This window comes from Echinops telfairi, unplaced genomic scaffold (genome assembly GCF_000313985.2).
Source record: "Echinops telfairi isolate 266 unplaced genomic scaffold, ASM31398v2 ScPeMD7_7463;HRSCAF=8501, whole genome shotgun sequence".
In the NCBI taxonomy this organism is placed as follows: domain Eukaryota; kingdom Metazoa; phylum Chordata; class Mammalia; order Afrosoricida; family Tenrecidae; genus Echinops; species Echinops telfairi.
In genome coordinates this window covers 3,533,062-3,544,668 of record NW_022111363.1, presented here as the reverse complement: position 1 = coordinate 3,544,668, position 11,607 = coordinate 3,533,062, and the positions used below count along the sequence as shown (strand labels likewise).

General features: G+C 53.7%; 1 protein-coding gene across 3 annotated transcripts in view; it reads right to left on the bottom strand.

The window, feature by feature from the left end:
- Positions 1 to 11,607, bottom strand: part of FXYD6 (FXYD domain containing ion transport regulator 6) — a 38,819-nt gene that overhangs the window by 1,991 nt on the left and 25,221 nt on the right. The window contains exons 2-7 of one of the 3 annotated variants that reach the window (XM_045283556.1): positions 4,326 to 4,388; positions 3,731 to 3,769; positions 3,568 to 3,642; positions 2,722 to 2,758; positions 1,987 to 2,036; positions 1,675 to 1,725 (exon numbers count right to left, since the gene is read on the bottom strand). In XM_045283556.1, the coding sequence (XP_045139491.1) occupies positions 1,697 to 1,725; positions 1,987 to 2,036; positions 2,722 to 2,758; positions 3,568 to 3,642; positions 3,731 to 3,769; positions 4,326 to 4,383 (288 nt within the window). In that variant the 5' untranslated portion in view covers positions 4,384 to 4,388 and the 3' untranslated portion in view covers positions 1,675 to 1,696. Of the gene's footprint in view, positions 1 to 1,674; positions 1,726 to 1,986; positions 2,037 to 2,721; positions 2,759 to 3,567; positions 3,643 to 3,730; positions 3,770 to 4,325; positions 4,392 to 11,607 lie in introns of those variants that run through there. The other 2 variants (XM_045283557.1, XM_045283558.1) reach the window with 2 other exon arrangements.

Genomic DNA, 11,607 nt, shown 5'->3' with positions numbered 1-11,607 from the left:
AGAGAGAGTGTGAGCACTAGTGAACACCGAGAGAATGAACCTTGTGTGTGTGTGTGTGTGTGTCAGAGAGAGAGAGAGAGAGAAAGTGCTAGTGAGCACTGAGAAAAAGAACCTTGTGTGTGTGAGAGAGAGAGAGAGCACTAGCGAGCACCAAGAGAGAGAAAGAACCTTGGGTGTGTGTGTGTGTGTGAGAGAGAGAGAGAGAGAGCTAGCGAGCAGAGAGAGAGAAAGAGAGAGTGTGAGCACTAGTGAGCACCAAGAGAAAGAACCTTGGGTGTGTGTGTGTGTGTGTGTGTGAGAGAGAGAGAGAGAGAGAGAGAGAGCGCGTGCTAACAAGCACCCGATCTTTCTGTTTGAGAGAGAGAGAGATCACGGATCTTTGCTCACAGGCCTGACACTGAGGGACAGGGGTTTCTGGGAAGTCTGCTCCTGGATGCCCAGCTCAGGGACCATGACCCCATGCAGGATGGGGTTGGATCATCTGACCCGGGGAGGGTGTTCTCTGGCCCATTTTTGGAAGCGGGTCTCCAGGCAGCTCTTCCTAGCCTGTCTGGCTCGGTAGCTCTGCCGAGGCCTGTCCAGCAGCACAGCCTTCCACAGGCCCCATGGCAGACAGTGGTGTGCCAAGGCACGGTGGGGAAGGACCCTGCCCTCCAGCAGAAGGGCTAGGAGCTACCAGAGCCCCCCGCCCCCCATACCTACTCTAGGGAGCCCAGGGTGGTGGAGCTTTGTACAAAGACACAGCAACTCCTGGCTCCCGGCTGCGTTTCTTGAGAAGACGCCCCACCAGTCCCACTGTCTCCATCGAACCCGCCAGCTGGCACAAGTGGAGGAGCAAGAGGCTGTCAGAGGGGGCGCCTGCTCCCAGACTAGGGTCCACAAACTTCCACCTTACCTTCCTAAGCCCCAACTAGAGGATGGGTGTCGTGAGCCCTGCTCTGCCCACCCCCAGCTGTTATCAGAATAGTAAAAACACCCAGACTCCGTACTGACTCATAGTGACCCCACAGGTCAGGGGAGACCTGCCCCTGTGGGCTTCCGAGACTACATCTTTTCAGGGGTAGAAAGCCTCATCTTCCTCCCTCAGAGGGGCTGGTGGTTTTGAACTGCTAGCCTGTGTCTAGCAGCCCAACGTGTAACCACTACGCCACCAGGGCTCCTCTGACGATAAAGAAGTCCCCACGAAACCACCCACGTGCTACCCAAGTGCACGAGCTGGTGCGTCAGCTACGTTATCATCCAGGTCTCTCTTCATTTATAGTTTAGGATAAAGTTATCTATCTGTTTACTTAAAAAAAAAAAAAGAGGCAGAAAGTAGCTGATAGATAACTGATCTCCCGCCCACCCGGGGGGTGCAAACAGCTAGCATGCTTGGCTGCTGACCAAGACGTTGGCGGTTCGAGTCAACCCTGAGATCCTGGGGAAAACAGCCGCTGATCGACTTCCCCACAACCAGGCTGTAGAAACCCCCGTGGAGGCAGGAAACAGCACGAGATGATGCCCAAGGGTCTGACCGCAGGGTCCGCATCTATGAAACGAGGACCGGCAAGCTCTCCAGAGCAAGGCTTCCAGTACAAGCTGCGCCCGCCCACCGCAGAGCCAGGCCGGTGTTTCTGCCCCCTGGCCGCCCCGGACAGCGATGGTGACAGAAGACGCGGGAGGAGGGCCGCTTACCTTCCCATCCGAGGGCGGCACCTCAGTTCTCTGTTTTCGGGGGCTCCGTTGCTGGAGGGAAAACCAAGACGGTTGTAGGAAACAGATCCCTTCCTGCAGGGGACCCCCCGCCCCCCAGTCGCGTGCCAATGCCTGCGTCACACGGGCCGGGGTGAGGGCAGCGCCGAGCCCTTGCCCTGCTGCTTGCCCTGCTCGAGACTAGTGCTCTCCCCACAAAGTGCCTGCTCAGGTACCTGGTGACCGCCCCACTCCTGCCACACGAGCGCCCCCTCCCACCCCTGGGGGCTCCCCAGACAGGAGACCGCGAGGTACCGTTCGTAGTGATGAGGTTCTCTGCCTGCGCCTCCTCGTCCCCTGGAGCCCTGGGAGAGGAAGGGACATGCAGCGTCAGCGGACCCCGGGGAAGACCCTGGCTGCCCCTGGGCCGCTGTGATCATTTTCTTTCAGTTCCCAGAGGGTGTCACACTCTCACCCAAGCACACGGAGCAGAGGAAGGAGTCAGCTGTGGGGACAGCAGGGACTCACCGCCCCCTAGGGCACTGAGTCCTGGGGAGGGGTGGCCGAGGGCCACGTGGGGGGGGGGGCTGGGAGCAAGGGGGTGTCTTGAGATGTCCTGCCATAGGCTTGACAGCTGGCATGTGACCTTTAAGTGGGGGAGAGGGGATCAGCTCAGCCTAAAGAGCCTGATGAACAGGTGACAAAGAGGGATAGTGTCCCCATCCTGCAGAGGAGAGATGGACACTGAGAGAGGCCACACTCAGAGAGGACACTCAGAGAGGCTTCTCTGCTCCCACACCAATGGTCTCCGGGTTCCAGCTCCTTTCTGACCACCCCACCCCCCCATCCACCAGGAGGGGCAGGGATGGGCGGGGCTCTCTTTTGCCCTCAAGTCTGCCTGGAAACCCTCAAACTTCTCTCCCCAGTGACCGTAGCACACAGCCTTTTTCTGAGACAAAAGTCCAAGGGGACACCACTTGGGGCCACACACACGGCCCCTCCAGGTCCCCTGGCCGCATGACCCAGGTGTCATGGCCACGGCAGCCTTACCGGGGCTTCTGGTTGAAGCTGCACCTGCACCTCCGACCTGAAAGGCAAAGGAACCACGCAAGGTCAGGCTCCGCTGTGGCCCAAGTCCGTGCGGTCACGCAAGCGTGGACATGGTCTCCCTGGCCGGGCAGGGCACAGCCTGCACAGCTCTCTGCGGAGCTCCAGGTCAGAGAAGCCGTGGGGGGCCACACCGCGGGAACCCAAGTCCATCGAGTTGACCCCAGCTCCTGATGACTGTTCTCCTGTGGACAGTTACGAGCGACACCCACGGGGACACCCACGGGCAGCTGCTGGAGTCGGCTCTGACTCGGTGGCCACGAGTCTGGTTTTTGGAGGACAGAGTGGAACTTCCCATGGAGTGCTGGAGATTATCCGTCTGTAAGGGAGCCGGCTGCCTCCTCTTCCTCCCACAGAGCAGCTGGGGGGTTTGAACCACCAACCTTGCAGTTAGTAGGCCAATGCTTACCCCGTGGCACTACCAGACTGCTTCCCACTGCAGCACAGAGGGCTCTGCACAGACCAGGACCATGTGGGGATATCAGCTCAGGGTCCAGCCTGCGGAGCACCCCAGGGCACTACCTAGCACCCACCTGCGTCTCTCTCACTCATGCCCTTCTGGACACAGCACCCTGCCCCTTACTCTTACCCAGGCTTCTCTGTGCTCTGCCCCTATCTTGTCTGCACGTCCCTGTTTGACTGGCCCCTTCCTATGGGCCCATCCAGCACCGCCTGGGCCCTGGGGTCACCTTCCCTATCCCAAAGAGAGAAGGGCAGGCCAGGCTCTTGCCCGTTCTTGCTGGCTCGGCTGCCCCGGGGTGGCAGTGCGAGCCAGGGACACACACTTACTGAGGATGAGGAGGATCCCCAGGGAGAAGAAGACCACCGCGAACACCAGGCCCCCGATCCGCAGGCTCTGATAGTCTGCCAAAGGAACCAGGATAAGAGAGAGGGGGAACGCCGAACGCACCGCCCAGCACCCACCCTCCCACCCCTGCCCCGCCCCACTCACCATAATAAAAAGGGTCCTTTTCTTTCTCCTGCTCAGCTGCTGCGGACAACATGTAGCACAGTCAGGAGGGGACAGCCACACAGCCTGTGCCACCAGCTCCAAGGGGTTCCCGGGGAGCAGCAGGGCAGCTGGGCCTGCTAGGGCTCTGAGACCCTGGGGTTCTGATGTCATGCACGTCAGAGAACACGCCTCTTTCAGGGCCACCCCCAAAGGCAGGGTCTATGACAGCCTTCAAAAAGTTCGTGGAAGAATGGAATGAATAAACCGAAACCCAATTCACTGCCGAGTCGATTGGATTCCCCGTGACCCTTCAGGACAGGGTAGAACGTCCTGCCCCTGTGGGTTTCCCAGACTGTAACTCTTAATGGGAGTAGAAAGGCTCATCTGTCTCCCTCGGAGCGGCTGGTGGTGTCGAACTGCCGGCCTTGGGGTTAGCAGTCCAACCACTACTCCGCCAGGGCATGAGACTGATGCGCAGGTCGGACCCCTACGGCTCAGGCCCAAAGGAAGCCCCCACCTCCCACAGAAAATTCGACAAGAGCGGGCTGCAGCTGGATCTCGGGCCTAGCTCTGCCCCAGTGGAGGGGCTACTTACCACTGGCCATGACCGCAGGGGCCAGCAGGCTGCACAGGAAGATCAGTACCATCTCCATGGTGTCTGGGGAGAGGGAGGAAAAAGATGCTCAGGACAGGAGACCCCGCCCCCACCACCAGTCTAACAGGATGGAGGGCACCCCAGCCCTCCTCTCCAGGTGAGAATTCACATCCCTGCTGCCAGGAGCAGCTGCCGTTGATCAGACTCAGCGTGCTCCGTGGACATTAATTCATACACTGGAATTCTTACCAATGTAATTAATCCACACACACGACTGAATACACAAGTAGCTACCACCACTAATTCCACCTTGCAGGTCGAGAACTTAGAGCTCCGAGAGGCTCGGTGATGGTGAGGACAGTGACCAGCATAGCCCAGGTTCTCACCCAGCTCAGTAACTCCACCAGCACCCTGCCTGTCTCCTGTCCAGGCCATAAGGGCTTAGGGGGTGATCTCAACTGAGCCCCTCTGTGGCCAACCCCAGGGCATCCTGGCCTGCATCCCCACTGCCAGCATGCATGGCCCAAAATGCTTCTTTATGTCCAGACTGAATGGGCAGCAGGTAGGCCAGGGTTTTTTTAAACCGGCCAGATGGAGAGGGAGGTTTGCTGCTTACATACGCCGTAGGGTAAATCCTGAAGGCTTATTCACCCCTTCCAGCGCCAGCTCCTCTGTGATGCTTCCTCAGCCTGCAGGGGGTGCTTGGTTAAGGAAAGGGAGCCTGGAGCTGGTTCTCTGCATTTCATCACTCGGACCCCTGAAGACACCCGGCCTTTGCTTATGAGCTCAAGTTCCTGGTCTTCAGTGGGAGCCTCACCGAGGGTGGGTCACTGAGGTCAAGGCGTTACACACGCTTCATGGCTGGGGTCAGACAAGCATAGGGATACTGTGGGCCAGGCGTTGGGCTGCTAACCGAAAGGTCAGTGCTTGAAACCCACCAGTCACTCTTGAAGAGAGAGGTGAGGCTGTCGGCTCCTGTAAAGACTGACTCAAACAGCCTACACAGGGCTGCTGTGAGTCAGAGCGACCCCACGGCAGCAGGTCTGGTCCGAGTAAAGGACGAGAGGGAAAGGGGAAAGGTCTCCATGCCAGAAAAGCCCCAGACCTCTATCAAGGGGTGCTGCACCGGCTGTGGCCTGAACCCCCTGAACGTATAATTACACTCTGCTCCGCGGCTGCACGTGCCCAGGTGTCAGACGCAGCGGCTGTTGGCCTTCACCTCTCAGCCACTAGATGGCAGCACAAGGACATCCACAGCCAAACGGGCTGGGGAAACACTACAAACATGCTTATCACAAAGCCTGAAGGAGCCATTTGCTTTTAAGGCTCCCGAATCTTTACGATTTCTTTCACACTGTACAGGTTGTTTTGTATGTAACACAGCTTATGATGCATGGAAACAAGCTAAGCAACCTCTACCAAACCCAACCCACCACCATCGAGTTGGTGCCGGCCCACAGTGGCCCTGCAGGACAGGGTAGGACTGCCTGCCTGAGCAGAGAGCCCCATCTTTTTCCCTCGGAGCCGCTGGTGGTTTTGAACTTTGGACCTTGAGGTTAGCAGACCAATGTGTAACCACTACACCACCAGCCATACACACCTAAATTTAACAACTAAAACTTTGTCAGTATCACTCTTTCTCTCCAACCCATCCCCCTCCTCCCCTCCCCAACTTACCAGTGCCATGAAAATGCATTTCTTAATCATTCTTTTACTTTAAAAAAACCCTCACTGCCACTGAGTCTATGACAACTCATAGCGACCCCACAGGACAGGGTAGAATTGTCCCTGTGGGTCTCTAAGACTTCTCTCTTTTTTTTTTTTAATTAAAAAAAATCATTTTACTGGGAGCTCTTACAGCTCTTATCACAACCCATACACACATCCATTGTGTCAAGCACATTTATATATTTGTTGCCATTATTTTCAAAACATTTTCTTTCTACTTGAGTCCTTGGTATCAGCTCTTTTTTTCTCTCTTCCTCCTCCCTCCCTCACTAACCCCTGATAATTTATAAATTTTCATTATTTTTTCATGTCTTACACTGACTGATGTCTCCCTTCACACACCTTTCTGTTGTCCAACCCTCCAATGCGGTGAAGAAAGCTGATGGTGCCTGGCTATCAAAAGATATAGTGTCTGGGGTCTTAAAGGCTTGAAGATAAACAAGCAGCCATCTAGCTCAGAAGCAACAAAGCCCACATGGAAGAAGCACACCAGTCTGTGTGATCATGAGGTGTCTACAGGATCAGGTATCAGGCATCTTTATGGGAGTTGAAAGCTTCCTCTTTTTGGAGCAGCTAGTGGTTTTGAACTGCTGGCCTTGTAACCCACTAGGCTATAGCCCACATACCACAAAAGTCGACACTTTAGGGTTTCTCATCTGTAATCGTTAGAGGGAGATCACCAGGCCCTCCTTGGGCAGGTTCTCACCAGTAGACTAGAGGTTAGCACCTGGACCAAACCCACTGCTACCACAGTGAGCCAGCTCACAGCAGCTCTCTCTAGGGTTTCTGAGGATATAAAGGGTTACTGGAGCAGACAGCCTTGTTTTGTTCTGTTTTGCCAGAACAGCTGGTAAATTTGAATCGTAGACCACAAATCATCTATACCGCCCATGCCTCCACCAGCAGGTTACAGAATATTTTATACACCTCCACCCCTAAGATCCCATACCTATTGCCAGCTACTTGCCACCCCACTCCTTCTAGGTCCAATCTACTTTCCATCTCTGTAGGTTTGCCTCTTCTGGATATTTCTCTTTAATGAATGAGTTATTTAATTGTGCCAGCCTGGCCGATAATCACATGTGGGGCTAATTGAAAGGTGGAGGGATAAATGGGTGGTGAGCCTCGCCTTTCTAGCTCTCGGGTCTCTTGTTTTGTGATGGTTGCACCGGGTGCAGCTGCCTTAGCAGTTCCCTGCTTCAGCTTGCAAGATTGACTTCTACAAGACATCCCCAAGGAGAAGCCGCATGGATCTATCCCTATACAGCCCTGGGTGCTGGAGCAGCTGTGTGGAGACCCCTGCTAGTGCTGAGATGCTTGTTCGTTCATTGACTCAGCTTTCCTCCTGCAGTCGGCATCATTGCCTGTTTTGTGAAGTGGAGGACTTTGTGGACTGGTGTTGGTTTAATGGGTTAATGTTGGACTTGTGGGCTTGGGCAGCATTGGGTTGGGATGTTTTTGTGATGCACATTTTCTTTACATAAAACTCTCTCTTATACATGAGTTGCTGTGGATTTGTTTCTCCAAAGTACCCAGACTAATACAATGAAATCATAAAATGTTATGTCTGGCTTTCACTCAGCTTGATGTTTTCAGAGTTCATCGAAGTTGTAGCAGACATCAGTACTTCATTCCTTTTGAAGATGAGCAATACCTCTTAAAAAAAACATAGGCTATTTGGCACACGGATCAACCGATTACCATCCAGGCAATTCAGACCTTATGTAAGGTTTCCGAGACTGTAAATCTTCATGGGAGCAGACAGCCTCATCTTCCTCCTGAGGAAAGGCTGGTGGATTTGTGGATTTCAACTGTGGAATGTGTGGTTAGCTGCCCAACACCTTACCCACAGTGCCCCCTGGGTTCATTTTATCACCTGGAGAACCCCCCAAATAAAACCCACTGCCATTAAATTGATTTCGACACGTAGCAACACTGGATGGGGTTTCTACGACTGTAATCTCTATGGGAGCAGAAAATCTCATCTTTCTCCCTTCGAGAGGCTGGTGGATTTGAACTTCCAACCTTGAGGTTAGCAGCTCAATGCTTACCCACCAGAGCCACCAGAGCACCATTGTCACATGGAGGTACATTGACATGCTGTCGGTTTCTTGAGCCTGATGATGAGATCACTCTGGGCTTCTGGAACTTGATTCCTTTGCTCAACATTATGTTTCTAAGAGTCTTCGATATTCCTACAAATAACCATAGCACGCTCATCTTCAACGCTGTGGAATATCCCATGGTGCAGATAAGTGATCCTGCCTGGGTTCCTTCTCCCGTCGGTGGACATGTGGGCTCTGTCCTGTTTTTTGTTGCTACGAAGACTGCAGTTGGCGAGCACTTCGTGCAGCTGATTGAGGTGCACGGGCAAGAGTTCCCAGGGCCCTGTCTTCAGCAGCTTTGGCTTCTGTCTGCAGCAGCAACACATTTCACATCGCACCTACAGACGAATGCATATGGAAAATAACAAGCCCACAGACCAATACTTCTCTCACCACACCAGTTAGCGGACGTTCCCGTTTTACTTTGTCTCCTTTCTGAAAACGTTGGTGAGGCCCATGAATGGGTCACTCTTTGCAGTCTGAAACGGGGTGTTCTAGAGGCTTGCCTGCAAGTGACTGGGCTGTCTAGCATGCCAACTGTCTACTGCCGAAGGTAATTTCACGTGGCTTTCTAGAAAGGCCGTCCTGTTTTCTAGCTTCACACCAGTCGCGTGTAGCTATTTCCATTGCTCTGAAACGCAACCACCGCTCTGGGGGTGATTCCAATTTGCGGTGGGACCCCATGTGTGTCGGAGTAGAACTGTGTCCACAGCGTCTCCAATGGCGGACTCTGGGGCAGACTCGCACCTCGGACCTTTCAGTTTAGCCACTGGCACCACGCAGGGGGGCCTCACTACTACTGGATGGCTGCTGCTAGCTGGCGCTGAGTCTATGCCGACTCGCGGTGAACCCACGTGCTACCCCACAGGATTTGCTCATCTGTCACCCTCCCACGAGCAGCGCACGGCCCCCTTCTCCTGTGCAACCTCCGGGTGGGTTCCCGCCACCAGCCTTTCCATTAGCAGGCAAGTACTTCCCCCGTCTGTGCCAACAGGGATTCTTCCCAATCCTGGGCCCTGTCAGACCTCTTCATTTCCTCCCGTCCAACACGGCTGCGTTGATGACTAAGCTGTGGGGTTGAGTTGGTTTCTGTTGCTAATTTGCCCGACTTTTCCCTCACCAGTGACTGGTCTTTCTTGTCTCTGTCCATCTTCAAGTGGGTTGTCCTTTCTGATTATCAATGATGTCTTACTCTGGATCCTAAGATCCAGAGCGGCCTTATAACATGACCTTTGTCACTCACGTGTTGCATGTTTGTCCTCAATTGAGGCTTATCGTTTCACCTAAAAAATAGTGCTTTCAGGGAATAACATTTCTTAATTCTCATGTAACTGAGGGAATGCTGTTGGTGTCGTATTTATCTCTGCCCACCCTGAAGTCAGAAAGTTTCCTCTGACAGATTTGGGTCTTTTCCAGTGAAATCCCGATTCCATCCGGAATTGACATGCAGGCAAGACGTGAGGTCGGGATCAATTTCTTCTTTTCCCAGGCTGGTGACCAAGTGTCCGGGCACGTCTGTGGAAAACTTCCCCTGTCCTCATGATGGGTAAGGCCCTGTGGCCACCGAGCATCGGTGTCGGTCTGTGTCTGGGCTGTGGTGGATCACTGGCCAGTTTGCCTGTACCAGCATTAAAATGGGAGTGGCTCCATCACTGGCGTTGTAAAAGAATCTTGGAGGACTGTCCAGCATAGTCCTGAGAAATGACCCCCACAAGGTTGGAAAGCATTCAACCAAGGCTCAAAGAGATGAATGATCAGGAACCTGGCCAAGGGCCAGGCAACATTTTGTTTTGTTGAACGTGGGTTGTTATGAGTCAGCTGACGGGATGGCAACTCACAATGGTAAACTTGACCTATGGTGCTAGTGCCTGCCTTTTAAATCTCCCTCCTCCTGCAGGAACAGCTACGTCTAACACACACACACACACACACACACACTCACACACACACAGATTTTTCATTGGAATTGCAAGGGGTCTATCTATAGACCACTGGTTCAATGGCAGTGAGTCGGGTTTCTTATCTACAAGTAAGGAGCCCTGGTGTCACTGTGGGGTCAGCGTTGGGCTACTAACCACAAGGTTGGCAGTTTAAACCCACCAGCCACACCATGGGAGAAAGATGACTGTCTGCTCCCACAAATAGCTACAAAAAGCCTTAGAAATCCAAGTTAGGGTCACTAAGGGATTCCACAGCAGTGGGTCTGTCTACAAATAGAGCCTAAATCGCCTTACCAGTCATGCACATTTTTGGTTCGATTTATTCCTCGGCTCCTCGCTCACTGCAATCAAGTCAATGCTGACTCCGAGCAACCTTACAGCACAGGGTAGACCTGCCCCTGTGGGTTTCCGAGCCTGCAGCTGGTTAGGGAGTAGAAAGCCCCGTTTTTCTCCTGAGGAGTGGCCCGTGGTTTCAAACTGCTGACCTTGGATATTGCAGCTCATCATGTAACAGGTTTATTCCTATAGGTCCCCTATAATATTTATTGCTATTTTCAACTCTCCCTTTTGTGACCTCTCATTTTTCCTGCATAGAGAAGAGCCACTGATTATTATATATTCGGCCCACACCCAAGAATCTTGCCAAACTCAAAGCCCATTGCCATCATGTGGAATGTGACTTAGAGCCGCCCTGTGGGACAGGGTAGGGACACCCCACTGGGGCTCTGAGATGGTGAGCATTAGGGAGCGGACTGCCACAGCTGTCCCCTGGGGCAGAGGGTGAGTTGGAGATTCTGACTTCTGGGCTGTCAGATGAGCGCTCTAGCCACTGAGCCAAGAGGTGGCTTCAACCCTCTCGTTCTTTCTGACAGTTCACCTATGGGCTCCTCGGGCCACCCCCCCACCCCACCCCCACCTGTCAATGACACAGCATCATTTCTCTCCCATTCCCACGTCACTGACTTCTGCTTCTTGTCCCCCTGCCTTGCCGAGACATCCAGGAGAATGGAGGGTCACAGTAACCGTGAACACACACACACACACACATACACACACACACACCCCGGCCACATTCCTGACTTTAAATGGGATGGTTCTCGTGTTTTAGGAATTCCTCTCGAACCCTGCTTTCCCAGGGGTTTTCTGTTGTTACTGGTTATCAGTGATGTTCGGTGTCTTCTGAGATCATGTATGTTTCTCCTCCAATCCACAAATGAGGTCAAGGAGACAAACAGATTTTCTAACATGGAACCATCCCTGCATTTCTACTGCTATCCCACCCAGCCGGGGACTTCTAGCGCTCACCCAGGACACCACCTGATAATGGGGTCCCTGCGTGGGGCAGCTAGGTTAGCCTCTCAGCTGCTCCGGTCAGAGCTCCGGTCCACCCACCCAAACCAAACTCGTGCCATCTCGTCGCTGCTGACACTACAGGACAAGGTAGAACTGTGCCTGGGGGTTTCTGAGACTGTCCCTCTGTACTGGAGTAGAAAGCCAGAACCGTGCCTG